Raw genomic sequence first — 25,286 nt, 5'->3', positions numbered from 1 at the left:
TTTTTTTTTGGTGTTTTCGAGACAGGGTTTCTCTGTATAGCCCTGGCTGTCTGGGAACTCACTATGTAGACCAGGCTCGCCTCAAACTCAGAAATCCGCCTGCCTCTGCCTCCCAAGTGCTGGGATTAAAAGCGTGCACCACCGCCCGGCTCGCATGTTATTTTCTTATTTAGCCTGCTTCCCTGGACTTCCCTGGACTTTTCATGTCCCTGACTCCAGGGCTCTTTCATAAATTCAAAGATTTTGTCACGTTTGGAAGTCCTAATGTCTTATCTTCAAAGAAAGAACTTACTAGTATATAAAAACTATAAAGCCTTCATTATTCTTGACTAAGTAATTATATTGGGGGTATAATATAAAAAATAATCAAAAATCCCAGGAGGGAAATAATAGTTAACAATAGTATTTTTATAATAATAAGAATGATAAACCAGATATTTAACAACAAGGACATTAACTTAGTATTTTATTTTGACTTTCAAACATCAATTATATAGGCCAGAACACAAGACAGAAAATAGCTTCAACTACTTATGTAATTATGGTGCCATAAAAATAGCAGACATGAACACAGAAGACAAAGCAAACAAAATGGAAAACAATGCAGTTTGTAACAACAGTACAACTACAGCAGAAGACAACACTGCAGCTCCTGGAAACATCCTGAGCACCACTTTATCCACTACTGAAGCTGAGGTCAAGCAGTGCTACAGGGTAACATCTGTACCAGTACCTGCACCCCAGCAGCACCACAGCAACAAAGCTGACAGTCTCAATACAACTTGAAGCTTATAAAGGTAACAGCAATGATTAATAGAATTAATTTAACACTGGGTGGTGGTGACACACTCCTTTAATTTCAGCATTCAGAAGGCAGAGGTAGGCAATTCTGAGTTAGAGAGACCAGTCTGATCTAGTCCAGGACAGCCAGGGCTCCACTTGGAAAAACCAATCAAACAAGCCAAACAACAAGAAACAGCAGCAGCGGGAAGCTGGGTGTGGGGCCAGGGAAGAGAGCCAGGAAGAGGAAGGACTGTTGATGACCCAAGGAAGGGTAGGAGGGCTACACAGTAAGTTCTAGGCAACCCAAGGGATAGAGTGAGACCTTGTCACAAAAACAAAAAAACAAAAAAATCAAACAAACAAAACAAATATCTGTATGACGCAAAAATAAACCCAAAACAAAAATAAACGGGGACTTATTCTACCTGGAAAATTATGGTCAAGTTCACCTCAGTAGGACAACATTTAGAAGCTGCAAGCATGTTAATGACTCTCTAAAGTGAGAGAGAATACCACACCTCTGTTGATACAGCCTTAACCAAAGCAACACTGCTCCCTTTCTAAGGAGTCCTCATTTCTTCCATTAAAATCAACTTTTCATGTTACCTTACCCTTGCTAATACTCCAGAGTCTGCAGCACACTGCACTTCCGGGGCTGCCATGGGCTTGCTTGGCTCCGTTGCAAAAGGCTGCTCAGCTCCATTTTTATAGTGGTTTGATAGAGGTATCTTTGGTTCCAACCACTCAATTGTCGTCCCTGATGAAGTAAGAGGAATATTTTGCGAAGGCTTGCTCATAATCTGGGTAGGTGAGCAGATCTGGATTTTATTAAACAATTTTGTTTTGACTCTACAAGACTAAGGCAGTTCAACCTGCACTCAAAGGAGACAGCTGTTCAACCTCATTAGCATGAGCAACATGATTGGGTATTTCACAACAGGCAACTTGCAACCTGAAATGAGACACTACGAAAAGAAATCAACCCTGAAATGGGCTGATCTTGCTTCTTAGACAAGTCTGTGAATCATGAAGGGAGCTCTCAAACACTCAATTGGCCATAGATATTAATTATGTCCCTCTAACAATGAAAATGTATATAATTAGACTTAGTGAGGAGCCACTCCAGGAACCTGAGATGGTAAAACAGCATAATTTGCTTAAATTAGAAATTGCATTTTTCCTAACCAATCAAAGTAACTCACTAGCTCTAATGTAAACACCGCACATAGATATCCTTTATTTACATCATAAACAGCCTAATATAACTTTTAAATGGAAATTCCTTTCTACTGAATAAATAGAGCTGACCTAGTGGAAGTCAGTAGTCACATTTAGCAACCTGTCTGTCATCTTCTCAGTTAATGAGTCAATGGTCTCTTGTTACCCTCAACTAGTCTAACAAAGTAGATTCTATGTCTAATCAATAATGGAAATGTTCCATTTGATTTCAGAGGCTGATCTGGGGTTTCACAGAAGCTAGGTTATGGAGTGCAAGAATAAGGAATACTTAAGACTACTAACAGAAAGAGAACAGGAGGACACTCTCTAAGTAAAATGTCAGACTTCAGGAGAGAAATAAACACCAAATTACATACCACGCTAGTAGTGTCTTGCCTTCTGCAATGGCAGTCGGCATTAAGGGGACATTTAAGATTAAAGGAATGTCCTGGCTAAGGTCATGGTGCCTACTGTAAAGTTGTACAGAAATGAAAACATTCTCCTTCTAACTTAAAATAACTATTTTTGTTATCCTATCCAGATTTTTTTCTAAAAATAAAAGACACACGACCGTTAATTAAAAGGCCCATTTTAGGAGGCTACTGAGCTACCTAGAAACTATAATAAGACTTTATCAAACCAATGATCTGACGTCAAGCCCCTCCAAATCAACACACATAAACTGAGTCTTTAGATAGCATATTCAGACCCTAGCTATGGTCCAGGCATAGTAATACACACTTGTCATTCTAGAACTTAGGAAGCGGGGGTAGGAGTAGCTGAGGCTAGCCTGGGATACATAGTTTCAGTCAGGCCAGGCTAATTAGTGATGCCCTATCATGAATTAATGAGATGAAAATATGACTTCATGGAATTAAACATTCTTCTGAATAGAGATTTCATTTTCTAATGTCATGGGAGAATTTAATTTACTCATACATCTTTTCTTAGTCATGAACATCAAAAAATGAGACTGTACTAGTTTAAGTCACAGTAAAGTTCCACAAATGTTTTACATCATAAATACCACTTAATCTAGTCCCCGGCACCAGTGATGTCTGATAGACTTTCAAAGATTAAATAATACAGACAAGAAAGAAGCTGTTTCATTTTTCTAGCCAACTCATTAACTAAAACTAGTCCACATTTCTTGTATCAGGGTAACCCATCTAATGTTTAAATTAGGGGAGTAAACCAGAGTACTCACTAAGGATGCAATGTAGCCAGTAAAATGCTACTTAGCATAGAATGTACCTGAGAAATACTCCTGATATTTAGTTAAAACACATAATAGGATATGATATAAAATGATATAATACAATGTAATTTCATGGAGTATATGAGCCATGGACAGAGCTGAAGGTCAGGACATGCTTGCAATGACTCTGCCTCAGTACCTGAAAACAAGAGTGGAGAGGAATGCCACTCATTTTAACAGAAACCAAGCTGTACATTTATCTTCTAACATGTTGAATTTGAGGTCTTTAAAGGTATATCCCATAATGTTAAATATTAGAACTAAAATTCCAAAAAAAGGACACAATCAGGAAGTGTGAATCACACTAGTGTGCCAACTAAAAACCAAGAGACTCAACTGATAGTTTTTCCTTCCCTCCCTTCTTTTCAAAAAATATTTTCCCAGTATTAGAGCAACACAAGTACAGACCTTTCCATGTTTCCAGGCCAATGTTAACCCTCTCTGACCTCTGACCTTTCCATGTCTCCAGGCCAATGTTAACCCTCCCTGACCTCTGACTTACCTGAGGGTAGTACACCCTTCTGGTGTGAGGCATGCTGCAGCTGCAAAATGTGAAAGCAGTCATTTAAGCAGTTCATAGTTGCCATGGAAGTAGCTTTGAGCATTAAGAGGTCCTGGTCCAAGGAACTGAGAAGGCCAGAAGCAGGAAGGCATTCAATCCGTCTAATTAGGTCTCGTTGTTGTCCTTCCGCATGAGACATCATCTGAGGAAAATAGCAGTCCTGTGGGTCTCACTCACAGCAGGACACATGTAAAGAATAGTATTCATTCTCTTAAGAATTTTCAGAGTGTATTGGGCTTGGAAATTTATTTGAATTTTGCTAGGCTATTTTCTTGCTTTAAAAAATTATTTTATAGCCAGGCAGTGGTGGTGCATACCTTTAGTCCCAGCACTTGGGAGGCAGAGGCAGGTGGATTTCTGAGTTCAAGGCCAACCTGTCTACAGAGTGAGTTCCAGGACAGCCAGGGCTATACAGAGAAACCCTGTCTTGAAAAACCAAAAAAAAATAAAATAAAATAATAATAATAATAATAATAATAATTTTATTATTTTGTGTGTTTGGGTCCTTTTGTCTACAATACCACATACATGTAGTGCCCCCAGAGGCCAGAAGAGTGCATCAAATCCTTTGGGACTGGAGCCACAGACAGTAGTGTACAAGCATGTGGGTGCTGGAGACTGAACCCAGGTCCTCTGTAAGAGCAGCCAGTGGTCTTTCCCACTCCAGCCCTGGCTAGGCTATTTTCAATTAAAGGGCATTCAAATGGTGCTTCAATTGAAGATTGTGACCTTTGACAGCTGTACTTTTTTCCTCTGGAAGCAATAAAGCTCAAAAGCTTGCCACTTTCGGCTAACAATATTACTTTATACAAGTCCCTGAAAGAACATTCAGAACACTGTCAACAGCAGTACTGAATTTCTAATTCCACAGTCTGGGCCCTCCATTACTTTCCTCTGATACTTTAGTTGAGCTTGATGTGAGCAACTGTGAAAGCATTAGAGTCCCCTACCTTATCCCTCACCTAACTTCCTAGTCCCCTGCCTTAACCCTCACCCAAAGTCCTAGTCCCCTGCCTCATCCCTCACCTAACTTTCTAGTCCTCTGCCTCATCCCCCACCTAACTTCCTAGTCATGCCTCATCCCCCACCTAACTTCCTAATCTCTGCCTCCTTCACCTAACTTCCTAGTTCCCTGACTCATCCCTCACCTAACTTCCTAATCCCCTGCCTCATTTCTCACCAAACTCCTAGTCCCTGCTTCATCCCTCACCCTTTCCTAGACAGGAGACTTCTTGTTCTTGCTATTGTTAGGCTGGTTTTAGAGCAAGCGCTACAATAAAAACTTTTCAGAAAAAAAATATTTTAATTAAGACATTCTTTGATTAGTAGCCTTATTCACCACCACTACTTCTGCCTACTTGCCACCCCAGGTCTCTCTCTGTAACTCGGACTGTCCTGGAACTCACTATGTAGACCAGGTTGGCCTTGAACTCACAGAGATACACCTGCCTCTGCCAGCCAAGTGCTGGGATCAAAGGCATGCAGCACCACTGCCCAGCTCAAAAATTTATTTTCTTAATTCTTATTTATGTGGATGTATGTGTACCTGCTAATCTGTGTGTGCAACACATTCATGCAGTAAAAAAGGCTTCAAATCCCTCTGGACTGGAGCTGCATACAGACAGTTGTGTGCTACCATGTGGGTGCTGGAGAATGAACCCAAGTCCTCTGCAAGAGCACCTAGTGCTCTTAACCACACAGAGGTACGCACAGCACATGCACATACAAAGAGAGTAAAAAGTAAGTAAGAGCTCCTCAACAAAGAAAGTCTAGGACCATAAGAATTCCCTGTAAGCCGGATGGTGGTAGCACACGCCTTTAATCCCAGCATTTGGGAGGCAGAGGCAGGCGGATTTCTGAGTTCGAGGCCAGCCTGGTCTACGGAGTGAGTTCCCGGACAGCCAGGGCTATACAGAGAAACCCTGTCTCGAAAAACCAAATAAATAAATAAATAAATAAATAAATAAATAAATAAATAAATAAATAAATAATAATAATTCACTGTGATATTGAACTAGACTTCTTTTGTTTATTTTCAGATATAGTATCACTGTGTAGCTCTGACCAGCTAGGAACTGACTTTATAGACCAGGCTGGCCTTAAATTTACAGAGATCTGCCTGCTTCTGCTTCCAGAGTGCTGGGATTAAAGGCATGCACTACCATGACCAGTATTTAGCCAGACGTCTAAGAAAGAATTAAGAGCAACAGTCCTGAAAGGATTCCATTAAAAAGAAAGGGAAGGAACATCTCTACCCTCAGAAGCCTGTTACCCATGTGGTAAGACCATACCACAAAAGGAGAAGATGGAACTGGAACACAGGAGCTCAGTGGTAGAGCATTTGCTTAGCATGACTAAGTCCTGTGTTTACCCTAAGGACTGGGGGATGGGTGGTGGTAACTACAGGCTCTGAATAACACAGATGCAAAAAGAAAACCTAAAACATTCAATCCTTTATAATAAAGTGCCTTGCTAAGTTAGGTATAGAGGATCATATTTCAACATGATAAAGACTACATACAATGAAGCCATGGCCAACATCCTATTAAATGAGGAAAAACAGTGAAGTATTTCTGCTGACATCAGGAACAAGGTAATTGTGCCCACTCTCACTCCTACTCCTCTTATTTAATGTTATTGTTGAAATTAGGGCCAAAGCGATAAGGCACGGGAAATCAAATTGTTGTTTTGCTCATGATATGATTCTATACTTAGAAAATCCTAACAATCCTACCAAAATATTTATAGAACTAAAAAAGGGCTGGAGATGTAGCTCAATGGTAGGGTGCTTGTCAACCATACAAGGGAACCTGGGTTCATTCTTTAGCAGTGCAAAACAAGACAAAAGTGCAGGCATGGTACAACATGCAAGCAGCACCAGCACTTGGGAGGACAGGGCAAGAAGACCTGATTTAGAAATCAGTCTGTAGATACTGCAAGAGTATCTCAAAATGATGGTAATAGTAATGACAGTGATGACCTTGAGGACAAAGGCAGGTGGAGAGATGGCTCGGTGGTTAAAAGCACTTGGTAATCTTCCAAAGGACCTAAGTTTGGTTCCCAGAACCCATAACAGGCAACTACTCATAACTACCTACATGTGAATCTGACATTTCCTGACCTCCAAGGGCACCCACACATGTAACACACACACAGAGAGAGAGAAGGGGGGGGAGGGAGGAAGGGAGAAAAAATAAATCTTAAAAATTAAAAAGGGGGCTAGAGAAATGGCTTGGCAGGTAAGGGCACTTTTTGCCCTGACAAAGGGTCTTATTTGGTTTCCAGCATTCCGTGGTGGCCCTCTTCAGCACAAGGTATGCATGTGGTATACTTACACACATATTTAAAAATCTTATAAAAACATCGAGATGGATTAGTGCTTATGAGCAAGCACTGGCTTTCTAGAGGATGAGCTCAATGTCCAGCATCCAGTCAAGTGGCTCACAGTCACCTGGAAGTCCAGCTCCAGGGACTCTGACAGAGCTCTGGCCTCTGAAGGTACCCCCAAACATATGACACACATTTCTACAGATGCACACATGCACATACTCACAAACTTAAAAAGAAAGAAAAGGGAATTGATGGATTAACCAAAGTAGGTAGGTCTGGCAGCACATGCCTGTAATCACAGCACTTGGGACGATAGGGCACGAGGAATGCCTCAAGTTCAAGGTCAACAAGGCTACTGAATGACTGATTGACTTCAAGGCCAACTTGGGCTATCTGACAAGACCCTGCATCAAAGAATTGTCACCTATGAAGGGACACTAGCCCACTTGACCATGTGGCTCTAGCAGGCCTTGTCCTCCCCCCATTCCTTGCTAAAACCATCAGATTACATTCCTAAAGGTAGCACCAAGGTCTATTCCTCTATTTGGCCACTTCCTCCTGCTGAGGCTGATTACCAAGGTCCAACTATCGAGGTACTGAAGCTCAGCAATCAAAGGTCTCCTTTGGAGTACCTAACTAACAGGACCAGTTAAAATTGAACACCTCATCTTAACACAGCATTCTGTGTTAGGTAACTGTGATTCAAAAAAACAAGAAAAGCAAAAAACCTACCATTTTCCTATGGGCCATGTCTGTCTCCTCTCTATCCAGAGGCAGTCCTTGGTCCCATCCAGAACAAATATCCCTACCCACTCTCCTTTGCCCTCTGCCCCTTCTCTCTCTTCCTCTATCTCCTATATTATCCCTATCCTCTGGGACAAACCTCCTTTGTGCAGAGAACTTGATGTTGGGGTATCCTGAGCTGAGACCAGTCCTTTCAATCTGTCACCCTCCTGCCCTGTCAAACAGAATACCAGAATACCAGAATAAAAAATTAGCATAAAAATCAGTAGTTTTATATACAAATCATAAGCTCACTAACAAATCACAAAAACAATCATGTACATAATACTAATGTCAGGGTCGGGGGTTGAACTGAGTGGAAGTGCATTTGTTCAGCTTACGCAAGACAATGGCCTCAGATCCCCCATTTCGTGGGAAAAAACTTAAATTGTCATTTTTCATTGAGGTAGAAAAGGCAGAGATGCTTCCTCAGTGCTAGGAAGTGGGCTGCTTGGCCTTGTCAGTGTGGGGTGGCTGTTGGGCCCAGCATCCCCACATCTGAGGTTTCCTTTAAGATCACACTAATAATGAAACCCCAAAGAGATACCTTCTGAAGCATGGTTGAGAACTGCAAGTCATTCATTCTTAAGGGCATGTTACAATTTGTTAACATCTGCTACTTGTAATGTGGTTTTCAGAATAAACCTTGGTATTTGTTATTCTAAGACTGAAGTCAGGCACTTGAGAAACTTCAATGATAAACAATCAAAAGTAGCTTTTTTTTTTTTGCAATAGGCCTATGCATGTTCACACATTGCTAGTTTATGATTAAGGTAATGAGCATTACCTTAATCAACAGTTAGCAGCAGTTTTAGCTTTAAAATTTTTATAACTTTTGTCATATACATTTTAATATCCAAGAACTAAAAGTTGAGTTTTTAGATTATGTGTGTGTGTGAATTTTGATTATTTGTATAAACTGATGCCTTTAACAAGGGATTTAAAAAATACTTTTAACATGGATGGGTGGGGGAGCACTTTCATAGAGGCGGGGGGGGGGGCAGCATGGGATAGAGGGTTTCCAAAGGGGAGACCTGGAAAGGGGAAAACATTTGAAATGTAAATAAAGAAAATATCCAATCAAAAAGAAAATACTTTTAACACTTATTTCTCAGTGTGTGAGCATATATGTAATCAAATGTGTGTGAATATAATGTGCCATGGCACACATGGGCAATTAGAGCACAGCTTGTGGGAGTCAGTTCTCTTCTTCCACTGTGTAGGTTCTGGGGACCAAGCTCTGCTCATCAGGCCTAGTGGGCAAGCACCTCTATATTCTGAGCCATCTCTCAGACTTTCAAATAAATTTGGGGGGCTTATATATTTATTTGGGGAGGCAAAGTCTTACTGTGTAGCCCTAGCTGACTGGAATTCACTCTGTAGACCAGGTTGAGCTTAAACTCACAGAGATCTGCCTGACTCTATCTCTCAAGTGCTCGAACTAAAGACCACCACACCTGGCCTAAATTTTAATTTTAAAAACTTACTTAGTGACACAAAATATCAGGAAAAATGGTTTTAAAAAGGTAAAAGGATTTAGATACTGCTCTTTATGAAAAGGATGCTTTATAACTTGTTTATGTAACTGGAGTAGAATCAAGAGCAGTTGTCGTGTGTGTCTCAAAGCATATCACTTTATCTCTCTAAACTTCAAGTTCTTTATCTACAGTACATAGTACAATGCAACTTGATGGAGGGCACACTCTCCCTAGCCTTCTGCTTTGAAATACTTGAGGCATTTACAATACTATTTCCCACTTCCTACAACCCACTTCTTAGCCACTTAGAAGCTCTACTAAATTTAGCTTAGCAAGCAATACTTGAAATAGTCACAACCCAACAAACTGCACCCTTTATTAATTAGAATTAAAAAGAGAAAAAATCATGTGGTAATGCAGTATCAGAATTAATTCTACCTTCGTACGTAATGTTTGTCAGTAAGCCTGTCTGGGCTCTGCAGCTTGAGCCCAGGGACTAATGTGCACTAGCCTGGCTATATTCTCTACCGCTGAGCTCACACCTTCTGCCTATCTATAATACTTTGTTGTTTCTAAAGAAGAGTCTCTAGTTAGGCTGTATGGTCCCTCTGATTGCATTTTGAGACAGGATATTATGTTGTAGCCTATTGTAGAATTATTGGGGGGGCTATACTCCCTTTTGCTCCTAAATGTCTACAGGGGGTTCTGCACTACTATAACATGTTTAGCTCCTGAGTAAATGACACAGAGACACTAGATTTTATTAACAAGCTGGTGACACTATGCTGGGCAGATTCTGATCGATTCTAGCCTGACTAGGCTTTAATAAGTGCCTGTTACTTGCCAATTTGTCCTACCTAGGCTGATTCTCTGATAGCTCTCTGTCCTCAGGGTGAACTTCTCTTGGCTATGTGCTCATGGTCCATCCTGCTCCTTCTTCGTCTCTTCCTTCCTCCTCATTCTCTCCACTTGTGGTCTCTCTGAGCCCCCTCACTTGATTACCAGTCCCTCCTTACTATCTGCCCAGGCATAGATTCCAGCCTTTGACTGACCAATCAGAGATACTGGGGAACATTCTTTAGAGCACACTGGTCAATACAACACCCATGTCCAGACTGCGACCTGAATTTGGGGCACAGAACTCAGCATCTGAATACACAACACATTAAAACCAACTATAGCAGTAGCTCATACTGGTGAGTCTCTTTCCTTGGTATTCCAAGTGCTATGAGATTACAGGCATGGTCTACCATGCCCAGACTATTGACTCCTTTGATCATAAATTTTACAATGAAGGAACCAGTAGTTTTATTTGAGAATGAAAAGCCAGACACAGATTTTTTTAAAAGAAAACTAAAAAATATATAGATTCTGGAAAAAATGACAATATCCCCACACACATAGTTGTAAAACATGAGGAATTTAGATATCTATCAATCTTACTGTCCTTATCTCTTATCCTAGCAGAATGGATGGGAAGGCCTGAAGGGCCCTCAGGACACAAACAGAACTTCCAAGGCTGTGAGAAAGAACCAGGCACACCACTGTTCTGAGTACCGGCCCAAGTCATACTTACTTCTCTGACCTCCACCAGATGGTCTGGATGCAAATGAGCTCTTTTGTTGACTGATTGCAGTTTGGAATGTCCAACATTAAAAAAAGAAATGGCATTCTGACTTGGTCTCCTCTGGGATATGGGCGAATTACCACTAGATGCAAGTGAGAAGCTCCGGGACTTCAAGGGAGGATTATTCTGTCAAAAAAAGAAAACAATTTCTCTTGTGCTTTTTACAATTTTGGCTCTCTTGCTATCATATTACTCTGGCCTCCACCTGTATGCACATTCGCACATACACACACACACACACACACACACACACACACACACACACACCCTAACCCTAACCCTGATCACTAACCATAATTCCTAAAGTAGTATGCCCACCCAGAAATGTAAACCCAAATATTCATAGTTCACCTCATTCACAGCATCTATTGAATGACAACACTAAGCCACCTATAATCCTATCACTTAGGAGGCTGAGGCAAGAAGGATAGGAAAATGGTTGTCAGTTAAGCATTTACTGCACAATTGTGGAGACTAGAATGCAGATTCCCTGCACCTACGTAAAACAGTTAGGCTTGGTGGAACATTCTGTAACCTTAATGCTGGGAAAGAGGAGACAAGGGGTTCCCTGGAGCTTAGTAGCTAGCTCGGCGACTCAAATCATAGAGCTGTTCCAGGCCAAGAAGGAAAAAGTAACAAGGGATTGAGGAAGACGACAAACATGTAGAGACACCACACAAACACATGGACATGTATACTCATGTATTTGCACACATATATACATACATACATACATACATACATACAAGGAGACAGGAGGAGTGCTAGGTATGTGGCTTAATTGGCAGAATGCTTGTCTAACATGTATGAAGTCCTGGATTTGATATCATACATGAGATGGGTATCATATAAACCCAATGTGGTAGAACATGCTTATAATTCCAGTACTTGGAAGAGAAGCAGGAAAAGCAGATGTTTAGGTCAACATGAGATATATGACAACCTATCTCAAAAAAAAAAAAGAAAGAAAGAAAAAAGAAAGAAAGAAAAGAAAAAAGGGAAAAAAAGGTTGAGGCAGGAAGACTGCCGAGAAAATTGCCAAAAGTTTAAGGTTTAAGGCCAACCTGGCCTATGAAGCAAGTTCTAGGCCAGTCTTAATTAGAGTGAGACCCTGTCTCAAAAAACAAATTGAAAGAAAGTATATTAGGCCAGGCAGTGGTGGCACATGACTTTAATCCCAGAATTTGGGAAGCAGAGACAGGCGGATTTGTGAGTTAGAGGCCAGCCTGGTCTACAGAGTGAGTTCCAGGACAGCTAGGACTACACAGAGAAACCCTGTCTCGAAAAAAACAAAAAGAAAGTATATTAGAAAGAAAGAGGACAGCTAGGCTGGCATGGTGGCTCGCATCTATGACCCCAACACTTGGAAAGCTGGGGTAGTTTTCAAAGCCAGCTCACCGGCAGTGTAAGTAGAGAGGGCCTTGGGGGAGAACTGATTGTTATGTGTAAGTGTACATGAACCTTGAAGGGAGAAAAGCTGAACACAAGAAATTACATTCATAAGTCCTCACAAACAAGAGCATAGATTAACTGCTCACCCCAGGCTTACAGAGAGAACAGATGTGGCTATTAATTACGTGGGGTTGTCTAGGAGTTGATAGAAATATTCTGTAGTTACATGGCTGCCACAGCTGCACAATCCTTTTTTTTTTTTAAGATTTATTTATTTATTTAATGTATACGAGTACACTGTTGCTGTCTTCAGACACACCAGAAGAGGGCATCTGATCCCATTACAGATGGTTGTGAACCACCATGTGGTTGCTGGGATTGAACTCAGGACCTCTGGAAGGGCAGTCAGTGCTCCTGACCACTGAGCCATCTCTCCAGCCCAAAGTTGCATAATCTTATAACTACACTAACACCACAGAATTGTATGTTATAGTGTATCAATTTTATAATGCGTGAATGGTATCTTGATGCATTTTTAAACAATCATTTCTTTTATATGTATATACATGTATGAATATCATCAGTATACATGAGAAAATGAGGATGGTTTTCAAGAGACAGCTCTTTCAACCTTGTGAGTTCAAGGGATCAAACTGAGGTTGTCAAGCTTGGTGGCAATCACTCTACCTCACTGGCTCTATTATCTATATTTAGAAGCATAAAGCCCGTATTTCATGTTTTGTGCACAGTGTACAAACCCACGTACCTTTCCAATAGCTTCTGTGTGGTGCTGTGTGCATATCTGAAGTCTGCTCACCCAATGCTGCCGCTCTTTAGCGTCTGTGGCTGATAAAAAGAATAGACATCACGTACTTTTATACTTATTTGGGGAACACAATTGTCCACAGCACAGAGGGTGGATGAGTAAAAAGCAAAGGCTAGCACTAGTTTCCTTACAGAAAATGTCACTGACCAGGAAGACTGAAGGGTCGCCCTTGCTAAGAGTGCACAGATCCCATGTAACCGGGTGAGGGCTTGAGGCAGTGCACCTTTAAGGTCCTCCGGGTGGTATGCCCCTATTTGTTTGTTTATTTACTTCTTTTTGTTTTCCAAGACAGGGTTTCTCTGTGTAGCCCTGGCTGTACCAGCCTTGCCTCAAATGCAGAGATCCACCTGCCTCTGCCTCCCAAGTGCTGAGATTAAAGTTCTGTGACAACACTGCTAGCTGATATGGCCTTATTAAAATAAACAACCTTGATTAAGAATCTGAAATATCAGCAGTTCTTTCAGACTGTAGCAGAATGGTCAAATAGGATAGCCAGTATACTTTATGTATATTTATTCAATAAAAACCCCACACATTTCTTCATAAACTAATCTAGACAGAAGTTATAAGCCAGGCATGGCAGCACAAGCCTATAACTATAGCTGTCAGAGGCAGAAGGCAAGCATTTGAAGCCAGCCTGGGCTACATAACAAGACCCTGTCTTAAAAAAGCTTAAGCAAGTCTAGTCTATGGTCATATCACCCTGAACATTCCTGATTTTATCAAAAACCAGTATGAAAACTCAAACTCCAAACCAAACACGGTAAATTATAATTTATCTTAATGAATATGGACATTTTAACACTCCCAATTGTAGTTATTAGTCATTAAAAGATGTCAAAAGGACAATGGGCAAAAAAGAAAAATTCCCTGAGGCAGACATAAAACAGTAATATTTAAATATCTAGGTGTTACAGTTATCACTAATCAGGGTTTCATTTATAAAATAAATCAGTAAACAGACTCATTCACTGGCCAACTTGCAAACCATTATTAAAGTAGATTTCATAATCTGTCAGAGCAGTTCTCAGACTATCCCACGGTATGCCACAGGTGACAGTGGCTCCTGAGTGCAGGCCCTCAGCAGTGCTAAGTCTTGGCCTACCTCTGAGTTTATACTGCTCCCCACTGGCGGCATTCACTGTGAAGGTGTGCGAGTCCTCATCGCTGGGTGAGATCACAGCCCCTGCAAGCTGCAAAGTCCCTCTGGGTTTCTGATTTCTAGACTGTTCATTCACAAAGTACTCCAATAGCCCAGCTTCATTGTTTAAAACAAAAAACCTGCAGTAATAGTAAAAAAGTTGTGATTTTTAAACATTTGTCTTAACTAAACTAAAGCATATAAACTTCAAACAAAAACTTCAGCAGTTTTAATTGAAAAACTCAAAACAAAACAAAACAAAACAAACAAAAAAACCCCTAAAACTAAAGCATACCAACAAGTACCCAGAAACACTACACCAAATTTCCTAGGACAAAAATTATTGTAAAACTGAACACATTTAATACCAGGTACACGCTGCAGAGTTGAGGGAGAAGCATTTATTTTAAATAATTTTTGTGGTCCTGGAGATCAAATCCAGAGCCTCATAGACTCTAGGCAGACACTCCACCGAAGGCCCATCTCTAGCCCCAGAAGTGTTTCTCAGGTTAGAACACAGTACAGAAAGAAATGAGGCACAGCCTTCCTTCAGAGGACCATCTCTGCAGACAAGGGCAGAAAGAACTGCTATGACAAAATAGGAACTCTAGATGGGCATAATGCCAGGTTAAGAGATGACTATGGGAGTTGTAGAGATGTCCCTGTGGTTAAGAACACATACTGCTCTTGCAGATGACACAAGTTTGGTTCCTAACACCCTAACTCCATGGGGATCCAACACCCTTTTGTGTTATTTACAGGTACCTCCTACCTATCTACTTATCTACCTACCTACACACACACACACACACACACACACACACACACACACACACACACACACACACACGGGGGCGGGGGGGATAATACATCTTTAAAAGAATAAGCCTCAGTAATCAAAGAGATGAATATGACCTAAGATGCACCCAGTGAAATATACACTGGGAATAATGTCACAGCAGAAGGATGTTGTGACTGTACCTTTAGATAGGTCACAAGTGACTTGCCCTGTTTAAAAATGAAAAGACTGCAACTAGAGACACAGAAACTCAGGGAACTTGAGATTAAATGATGAAATACTGATATACCTTGGCAAAGAATTTGATGGAACACTGGTGGACTTTGGAAAAGAATTTGATGTTCTGATTCAATTATAGACTGGCTAGTTTAGGATGCACCAATTCAGATCCCAATTTAGGTAGCATAATAGATCTTTTCTTTAAAAGTTATAAAAATGTTTTAATTTCTCAAAATTTATGCTTGGGTTTCTGGAAGGTTTTTTGGCATTCTACAGAAGAGGCGAGTTCATAGCAGAACCTGGTGCAGAGTGTGAGCCAGTTCAAGAGCCAAGAAGATGTTCACTGTCTCAAGTGACATAGAAATGATGACATCAAAGGAGTCAGAGAGAATGGAATGAGCCTTGTGTTGATGATTAAAAAAATAAAAAGGAGCCGGTCGGTGGTGGCACATGCCTTTAATCCCAGCACTTGGGAGGCAGAAGCAGACGGATTTCTGAGTTCAAGGCCAGCCTGGTCTACAAAGTGAGTTCCAGGACAGCCAGAGCTATACAGAGAAACCCTGTCTCAAAAATAAATAAATAAATACATTTTAAACTGCCTAAGAAGAAAGATAGAACACAGACTCACCCCCTTTTCACCTAGTTTTTTTTAATTGTTGTTAGGACAACTAGGCTTGTGTAAGACAGTTCTCTACACAACCCTAGTCATCCTAATATAGACCAAGTTGGCTTTTAACAGACAGATCCATCTACCTCTGTCTCCTGGGCACTTGGACTAAAAGCATGTGCTACTATATCCAGTGACCTCCTAAGCTTTTGAGCCTAGAAAAATGTGTTCACAGGTTTACTTTAATAATTTTGCATCTCCTTGTGTTGTTGTTTTTCTGTGACAGGGTTTCATATATCCTAGGCAAGCCCCAAACTCTCTATGTAGTCAAAGATGACTTGTAAATTATGATCTCCTTGTCTCTACCTCCAGAGGGCTGGGCTTCCCAGGTAGAACCACAGCTTAGTGTGGCTCTGAGGCTCCAATGCAGAACCTCGTGCATGCTAGGCAAGCATTCTACAGACTGAGCTCCAACTGGTCATAGTTTTGTAATTTTAAAACTCACATTTCATTAATTATTGGTGCAACTGAGTTCAAGACTTTTTTATGTGTTTGCTAAGCATTATAAACTGCCAATCACATCTTCACTCATTTTTAAGAGTTTTTTTTTTCTTAAAGATTTAAAGGGATTATTTGAATTAACATAAAGCAGCTATGGGTATACATTCCACCCCACTGCCACTGGGCTGGGCTGCTGGGGGCAGTGAAACTCAGGAAGCTTGACCGGGCTTATCCTATGCCACCACTGTCTGGTGCTGGGCTTCAGGGAAGTGCTGAGACCCCTCTCCAGGGCTGGAAAGACACAGTCTGGGATTAATACCCTGACTTCTAGGCCTCCTGTCACTCCTGGAGAACTGCAGAGAAGTTGGAATGAAGTATGGCAGTCCATGGGCCCGCAATAAGACCTGGGCGGAGACTCCCAAACTCCTGGACATCTAGGCATCACTGAGTCCCAAGGAGTTGGGAGCAGAGTTAGGGGCTGGCAGGCTGAGGACTGTGTCTATACTGGGTCCAGGGGAAAACGGGAGCTCCGGCTTAGTTCATCTGTGATTGTCCTTAGCTTGGTGGAAGTTGTTTGGAAGTGCAGAGAGGCCTTCTACGGAGGCTTAGGTGAGGCTCTGCAGACAAAGGCCTTCTCTATGCACTCACAGCAGTTCTTGATGAAAGAGACAATCCATGTTTATCCAAATTGTTTACTGACTCATCATCATAGAAAATGGATATATACCAACTTCTCAGGGTGGACCAGAGATTAAATACCTTTTGCAGGAAGGAATGTCTGGGAAAGGGAGCTATTGACTAAACCCTTGGGGCCTCTAGTACCTCATTAGCATGAAAAACTCTGTTCTGGACCTACATAACCACAGGTCATGCTTCCTCATGTGGGAAGTGTGGCACCTGTTCCAGGCTAGGAATCTGGCAGGGAGCAGGGAGTCACCTACTGTCTCAGGTGTATATCCGAGTTTCCAGGGACTCAGACCTGCCCTAACGTAGCAAGTTTCCTGGCAAGGTCCACTGTCCCGCAAGCAGCCATTGATATGATCTTAAGTTTCTAAACCTGTCTTTATAAGATGTCTATATGAGTCTTCCATTCAAAAAAAGTGGGAGGGGCTTCCTTGGCCAACCAGAAGCCCACCCCTGCTCATGTTCATGCTGCCCAGGTCAACCAGCAACACTAGGAAGAAACAATATGTGACCAAGAAGCTGTTAGAGAGGTAGAACTGGAGTCATCAGGGTAGTGACAGGTGTGAGAGAGCTGAGGTCAACAGTGGAACATGTCATTGCCCAGTGGGGTCACAGGATAGTATGTAGCAGTAGCCTGCAGCATGCATAGTAGACTTAGCCCTCAGGTCCACAACATGGTGTCTGGCCTTGGGATTGACAGCAATAATGTAGGCCTGGAATGAGGAATGGTTCACTTTACGGCCTGGACCTCCTCAAAGAACCAGTGTAGTTCACGGTCACTGAGGCAGCCAGGGTCCGAGTTGACATCTGTGGGCTGTGCTGCAGTTGAGGTGTTATTGATCTGAGTGGTTTACACTGCCATCTGAAGCCATGGTGACATTGGGGCCCATGCTGCCACCAAGGACCATGTCTGGATCTGTGGTCCTATTAAGGCTGTAGGCCGGGGTCTGTGCTGATGTCTGTGGCCCCTGTTACCACTGAAAGCCAAACAGATATCTGTGGTCTATGCTACAGTCTCAGGCCATGCTGACAAGCATGGGTTGTGCTGCCACTGAGAGCCATGTTGGTGTGAATGGCCTGCACTGCCACTGGAGACCATGTTTGATGTCTGTGTCAGGGCCTCTGAGGACCTTGTCTGGGTCCATGGTCCTACTGCAGGCCAGGGCCATGTTCATAGTCAGAGCTGTCACCAGAAACTATGTGGAAGCCCATGACTTGTGTTCCCACTGACTATAAAGAGCAAAGCAGTGACACGATAACTACAAATGCACAAGTGAGAAAGGAAAATAGAAGGCTTCCCTGGCTACCCCTAGCCCTTCACCACTCCACTCCCAAAAAAGTAACAGCCTAAACAGGAAGCCATCGAAGAGAACTCTTAAGAGTGTAATAGGGAAGCTGAAGTTAGCTCTCCACAATGGATTGCTCTGGTGGGGGTTCGGGAAGCAAAGGACTCAGTTCTGTTTGAGAGGCAGGCCACTGAGAATTTGACCATGCGTCCGGGAGTATATAGGTAACACAAACTGGACTTGGGTTTTTTTGTTTGTTTGTTTGTTTTGGGTTTGCTCTAGTGTTTTGTTAGTGGTGTAATGAGAGAAGTGGGGAGACAGCCATGGAAGGACTAGGAAGAGAGTGTAATCGAGCATATGATGTGAAATTCCCAAAGAATCAATAGAAATATTATATGAACAAAAATCATCACCGGACAGTGGTGGTGCATGCCTTTAATCCCAGCACTTGGGAGGCAGAGGCAGGCAGATCTCTGAGTTTGAAGCCAGCCTGGTCTACAGAGTGAGTTCCAGGACAGCCAGGGCTACACAGAGAAACCCTGTCTCGAAAAACCAAAAAAAAAAAAATCATCCAAGCCAAGAGTGGTAGTTCTTGGCCATAATCTTAGCATTTAGAAGGCTGAGGCAGGATTTCAAGTTTAAGGCCTGTCTAGGCAACTTACTGAGATAAAACTTCAAAATTAAAAATAAACAAAAGCTAGAGAGACAGCTCAATGCAGAGCTTACTTAGCACATGCAAGGCCAGTGGTTCAAGGCCCCAGTAGCAGGAAGTGTATAGAGAAAGGCAGCCCGCACAGTGAGAGACAGAAAGACTACCCACACAGTGAGGGAAAGCCATCTTCTTCAAAAATACTAGATTCTTCATCTAGACGTGTCCTAGCAGGTCGGCCTAAATGATAAACTAGAAAGATATGAATTAGTGCTTAGTACATTGGGAAATTTAACATTAGCACAAACCTCCACAACAGAAAATTCGTCTTTTTTGTTAAAGGGAAATACTGCAAGGTGTTGTGGTTTTTATTTGTTTGCCTTTGCAACTGCAGGAGTGAAAGACTGCCAATATGAAGAAGTAACTCAGGCTTCAGGGGCACCCACACCTTAATCATCATCACACACAACTGTACTCTAACTCTGAAGTACAGAAGTGAACACTAGTGATGGTTCTGAACAGGAAGACAACTGCAGGCTCTGCTCTGACCTTCCAGGGACTTTCAGAGTGTACATGGACAGACCCTGAGACACCTTTGAGGACTAGAGTCAAAAGTGAAAGGAAGTGGAGTCAGGAAAACTCTCTTCCAGAGCAAGCCATTCTTTGGGGGTGGGGTGGAGGCAAAAGAGCAGACAGTCACTCCTCACTGGCCTCAGACTCCCTATGTAGCTCTGGACAGTTTTGAACACCTGATCCTTCACCTCTGTCCTGAGTGCTGCAATTACAGACATATAGTACCATGCCCAGCTCAAGTAATTAACTGTTATGTGTAAACTGTTTGCAAGCTAGAGACAACCTTGGGTATTGTTTCTCAGGAATGCTATCTACCTTATTTCTGGGACGGGATCTCAAAATGGCCTGGAACTCTCCATTTTGGATGGCTCGACAGTCTGCCCGGTGATGGTATTACAAGTGTGAGCCGCCATGCCTAGCTTTTTAATATAGGTTTTGGGGATCAAACTTGGGTCCTCAAGCCTATGTGACAAGTGACTTACCAGCTAAGCCATCTTTTTTGTATCACACACATTTATGTATTTAGTGTATGCATGAGTGTGCCATGATGCATTTGTGGAGGTCAGAAGACAGTGGGCAAGAGTCTTTTCCTCCTGCCAGGTGGGTGCCAGAGGTGGAAATCCTCAGCCCCTGAGCCATCCTGCTGGCCTGTCAACTGAGCTATCTTACCAGTCATCCAGCAATTCTTCCTAGAGCACACTCAGGCTAGGTATTTACAGCTTGCTCAAAGCTGCTTTTAGTCAAAATAGAAATGACTTGGAGGGAAGGACACTGCCTTGAATACATGGCAAAGGCCTAATGCTTTTGTCCCTTAAGTTTTGTTTGCAATGCACAGAAGAGATAGAGTGGCAAGCCACAGAGCTCCCTAATGGCCTTTCGACAGCATCCTCATCCCTCCACCCCATCTCACCCTTCAGTTCCTCCATCCCCATCTTGCCCTTCAATCTCTCCATCCCCATCTCACCCTTCAGTCCCTCCATTCCCATCTCACACTTCAATCCCTCCATTCCCATCTCACCCTTCAGCCTCTCCATCTCACACTCAAGAGCTAATGTGTTCATGCAGTGCTTCATGACCTCCAACACAGTGGTCAGAAATGGAATGTGAAGGCGTTTTTGTTCTTTTTAAAAAATGTTTTTGTTCTTATTTGTATGATTTGTGTGTATGCCTGGTGGGAGGGTGGGAATGTACGTGCCATGGTTTCTTTTTAAAATATCCTATTTTTCCATGGGCATTTCTGCTATTCTTTACAGTATATGAAAAACATCCTTTCAAAAAGAAAGAAATTCTTTCATGTATCATTTCTGGTTGTGTTGTTCTGAGGTAGGAAGAAAAACACAATTCGTGTTACTCCATCATGGTTAGAAGCAGAATTTCCAAACTCATGCAAATTAAAAACAGCATAGTATATGGTTTTGTGAAAATAATCTGTCTATAAAAATAGACTTTAGACTCAAAATTAGTTACTTATGAATTTTAGTTTTATTACTTTAAAGAATAATTGAGGGCTGGGGAGATGGTTCTGAGTAAAAGCGTGTACTTACAAGCATGAGGACCTAAGTCCAAGTCACCGTCACCCACATAAGTGTCTGATATGGCTGTATATGCCTGTACCCCAGCATTGAGAGGTAGAAAAATGGGGACCCTGAGAGGTAAGTGAGGTGCAGAGAAGTAAGAACACCTGTGCACAAACTTTTGCTAGTCAGAATAAAAGGGTAGAAATAGGCACAAGGGCACATGTTTATAGTCCTGGTTACTCCAGACACTAAGGCCAGAAGAACCACTGGGGCTCAAGAGCTTGGGCTCAACCTGGGCCACACAGAAAGAGCTCATTTACTTATTAATTTTTTAAATTTGGGGTTTTTTCTTCTTGAGACAGGGTCTCTTTATGTAGCCTAGCTGTCCTGGAACTCACTACATAGACCAGGCTGGCCTCTGCCTCTGACATGTTGGGATTAAAGTTGTGTGCCACCATGCCTGGCAGTTCATTTCTTAAAAACAAAACAAAACAAACAAACAAACAAAACCACTGTATCGTGCATTAGTTCTACTTCCTGACACAGACACAAAAATGTAGAGACTTGAAGAGATATTGGCACAACATTCACAGCAAAGCCTTATTTACAATTGCCAAAGCAAGAAACAACTCAAATGTCCATCAATCTAGGGATGGATAAATAAGGTTTATATATATACACACTGGAATATTATTGGCCTTTAAATAACGATGTGAACCAAGGAAATGGTTTATTGGGTGAAGGCACTTCTGCCAGCCTGATGCCCTGAGTCAAATCCCAGGACCTGAATGATGAAAAGTGAAAACTGACTCCTATAAGATTTCCTCTTACTGCGAGATACACACACACACACACACACACACACACACACACACACACACACATCAATCAATCAATTAATTAATGTAATTTTAAAAATGGACCAACAAAATGGCTTAGTGGATAAAGGAATGTTGCCAGGCCTGAAGACAGCTCAATCCCTAGGAACCACATGGTGGAAACATAAACGACTCTGATTTCCACATTGTCTGTGACACTCAGGCACACAGAAGTATACTCCTGTACACATCCATATATAAAAATATAAAAATAAAAGTGAGGGCTGGAGAGATGGCTCAGCAGTTATGAGCGTCAACTGCTCTTCTGAAGGTCGTGAGTTCAAATCCCAGCAACCACATGGTGGCTCACAAACATCCATAATGAGATCTGATGCCCTCTTCTGGTGTGTCTGAAGACAGCTACAGTGTACTTACATATAATAAATAAATCAATCTTTAAAAAAAATGAGAAAAAAAAACAACAAAGAGCTAAGTGGTGTGGCACGTGACTTTAATCCCAGTATGCAAGAGAAAAAGGCAGGCAGATCTCTGAGTTCTAGGACAACCAAGGCTACACAGAGAAACTGTCTCAAAAAACAAAACAAAACACCCCCACCAAAGTTATGATGCAAATCTAGAACACATGAATCTGAACACTATGCAGAGTGAAATAAAGTCACAAAAGGTCATACAGTGTACGCTCCCTGGACACGAGGCAGAAGGAGGGGTAAAGTCCAGAGACTACAACAGAAGGAAGCTGTGGAAGGAGGCTAGTATATGAAAAGTACGGAGTTTCAAGATGAGGAAGGTTCTGGCAATCGGCAGTTCGGACAGTTGTATAAAATGGTGAACATATTTAATTACACTGAGTTATGGGATTTAAATATTATTTAATGTCAATTTAAAAAACCTTAATACCCTTGCCCTACAACTATTAAGTTTACAATGTACTTAACACACCTGGCTTCCCTACTTACCAACTGCCTATGTGGCTGTGGGCTGCTTACTTAACCCTCCAAGGCCGCAGCTTGAGAATCAAGCAGAAATGCCTATTCTCCCCACTAAGAGCCTCACCTCTGCACATAGTAACAGCACTTCTCCATTCCCAATGACAGTGCTGAGATTTAAAGGCTGTCACTACTAGGACACATGCCAACTCCTCCACCTCTAAGGGGAAAGCCTTCCAATGTGTAGGAGAGATATGGTAAATCCTCCTCTTAAAAGTATCCCAGCTATGTACTGACAGCAGCATGTAACACAATCAGTTCCCAACCTCTTAGGAGACTGACATCACAGGACAGTCAGCTTACCTGTACTGCCACCCGGTGACAAGGTTGGTGTACTTCATTAAGTAGCCATTAACACTCTCCATGTGATCACTGTTTCAAAAAGAACAGAGCTGAAGTTAGTGGAAACAAAAACAAAGACAAACAAATAAAACAAACCCAGACAACTATACAGTTTTGAAAACAGCTGCAGGGACACTAACTCATTAAATTTTCCAGGCATGATCATGAACATCTTTAGTCTCTGTCCTCAGGAAGCAGAGGTAAGAAGAATCTCTATATGTTGCATCGAAGCCAGCCTGGTCTACATATTGAATGCCAGGCCAGCCAGGGCTACAGAGAAACCACTTTGTGTCAAAAGACCAAAAATGGGCCGGAGTGAGCGGGGCTGGAGCAAGTGGGGCCAGAGTGAGCGGCCATCTGTACAGCTACAGTGTACTCATACACATAAAAATAAATAAATAAATAAATAAATAAACCTTAAAAAAAAAAAACCCAAAAAAAGAAAAAGAAAAAGGAGAGAGAAAAAGAAAAAAGTCACGCTTTAAAACAAGTACAATATCCCACTTATTATTTAAAATACAGTCATGTGAATATAAAACTACATAAACACCAACACAAATACACTGTGAATGTTCTATTTAAAACAACTCCCCAAAATGATTTCCTAAAGAGTCTTTCTCTGCTTCGGGTGCTTAGCATACAGCCTGCTTTCCTGGAACCGTCTGTCCATGAGACTTACTCTTTTGTCCAGTCCATTAACCCTGCAAAGTCCTGGGCAGAACACAACAAATTATTTTCTCAAAGGATCAAGGTGTCCATAATTCGCTATTTGGAAAGTCACTTCTTAGTCTGGGTTCTCCACACCAAGCCTTTTTTTCTCTGGAAGGTGTCCTCCCCAGCCTGGTGGCAGGTCATAAAAGCACTGCAGCTGAGAATGTCCCATAAGAGCGGGACTTCTAGGTTATCAGCTTGTGGATTATGGGGAGAAACTCTTCTAAAGTCTTACTACACTAACTACCTTTAGAAAAGCATAGATATGTTAAAGACATCAAGAGAGTCAGAAGAGATGGTTCAGTGGGCAGAGGGCTTGCTGTGCAAGTGTAGGACCTGAGTTCAGATCCTTAACTGACATTAAAAAAAAATCACAATCACATGCCTTTAATCCTAGTGCTGGAAGGAAATGGGAAGATCCCGGGCCTCACTGCACAGACAGTCAAGCCAACTGGTGAGCTCCAGGTTCAGTGACAGACCATCCCAGAAATCGGGTAAAGGGCTGGAGATCTGGCTCAGCAGGGAAAGACACTGGCCAACAAATCTAATGATAGGATTTCCAGCTAGGAGCCTATGCTGTAGAAGGAAACAGGTCACTCCTGCAAGTTGTCCTCTGACTTCCACACACATACTCATGCTTTGTGCATGTATACACAGATCCACACACATGCATGGCACATACTCATGCTCGTGCATGTATACACAGTCGTAATATATATATAAAAGAAAAAGGTAGAGAGTGATAAAGGAAGTCACCTGACACTGACCTTCACACACCCACATGGGAGCATCTGCATACCCACCCACCCCATCACACACACATACACCAAAAACCAATTAACGCAAGCAATTAAAAACTGCATCACCTTCATTACCTCTATTCAGCCACCATTTTTCCTTTCTTACTAAAGGTATTCCTCATTTGCAAGTTACTGTACTAGTCATTTAATAACTAACAGTAAAATTTTAAATATGTAATTTCAATAGTACTATCTATAAAAATAATCCAAAATGGTTCCTCACAAGTCACAATACAGTGATTTGTGTTCTAATGTTATCAATACTTTATTGGTGAATACATATAAAAAGAGTTAATTTTGGCCAGGCATGGTGGCACACGCCTTTAATCCCAGCACTTGGGAGGCAGAGGCAGGTGAATTTCTGAGTTTGAGGCC

The 25,286-nt window shown here is 41.9% G+C and overlaps 1 protein-coding gene across 3 annotated transcripts in view; it reads right to left on the bottom strand.

The window, feature by feature from the left end:
* The window catches only part of Osbpl11 (oxysterol binding protein like 11), a 72,484-nt gene that overhangs the window by 25,166 nt on the left and 22,032 nt on the right, over nucleotides 1–25,286 (bottom strand). For all 3 annotated transcript variants that reach the window (XM_031363702.1, XM_031363703.1, XM_031363704.1), the window contains exons 2-7: nucleotides 23,362–23,430; nucleotides 14,363–14,538; nucleotides 13,198–13,277; nucleotides 10,989–11,165; nucleotides 3,762–3,963; nucleotides 1,395–1,540 (exon numbers count right to left, since the gene is read on the bottom strand). In XM_031363702.1, coding sequence (XP_031219562.1) covers nucleotides 1,395–1,540; nucleotides 3,762–3,963; nucleotides 10,989–11,165; nucleotides 13,198–13,277; nucleotides 14,363–14,538; nucleotides 23,362–23,430 — 850 coding nt within the window. The remainder of the gene's footprint in view (nucleotides 1–1,394; nucleotides 1,541–3,761; nucleotides 3,964–10,988; nucleotides 11,166–13,197; nucleotides 13,278–14,362; nucleotides 14,539–23,361; nucleotides 23,431–25,286) is intronic.

Source organism: Mastomys coucha, unplaced genomic scaffold (genome assembly GCF_008632895.1).
Source record: "Mastomys coucha isolate ucsf_1 unplaced genomic scaffold, UCSF_Mcou_1 pScaffold12, whole genome shotgun sequence".
In the NCBI taxonomy this organism is placed as follows: Eukaryota; Metazoa; Chordata; class Mammalia; order Rodentia; family Muridae; genus Mastomys; species Mastomys coucha.
The sequence above is the reverse complement of the archived record's forward strand: the minus strand, read 5'-3'. Positions and strand labels throughout refer to the sequence as shown.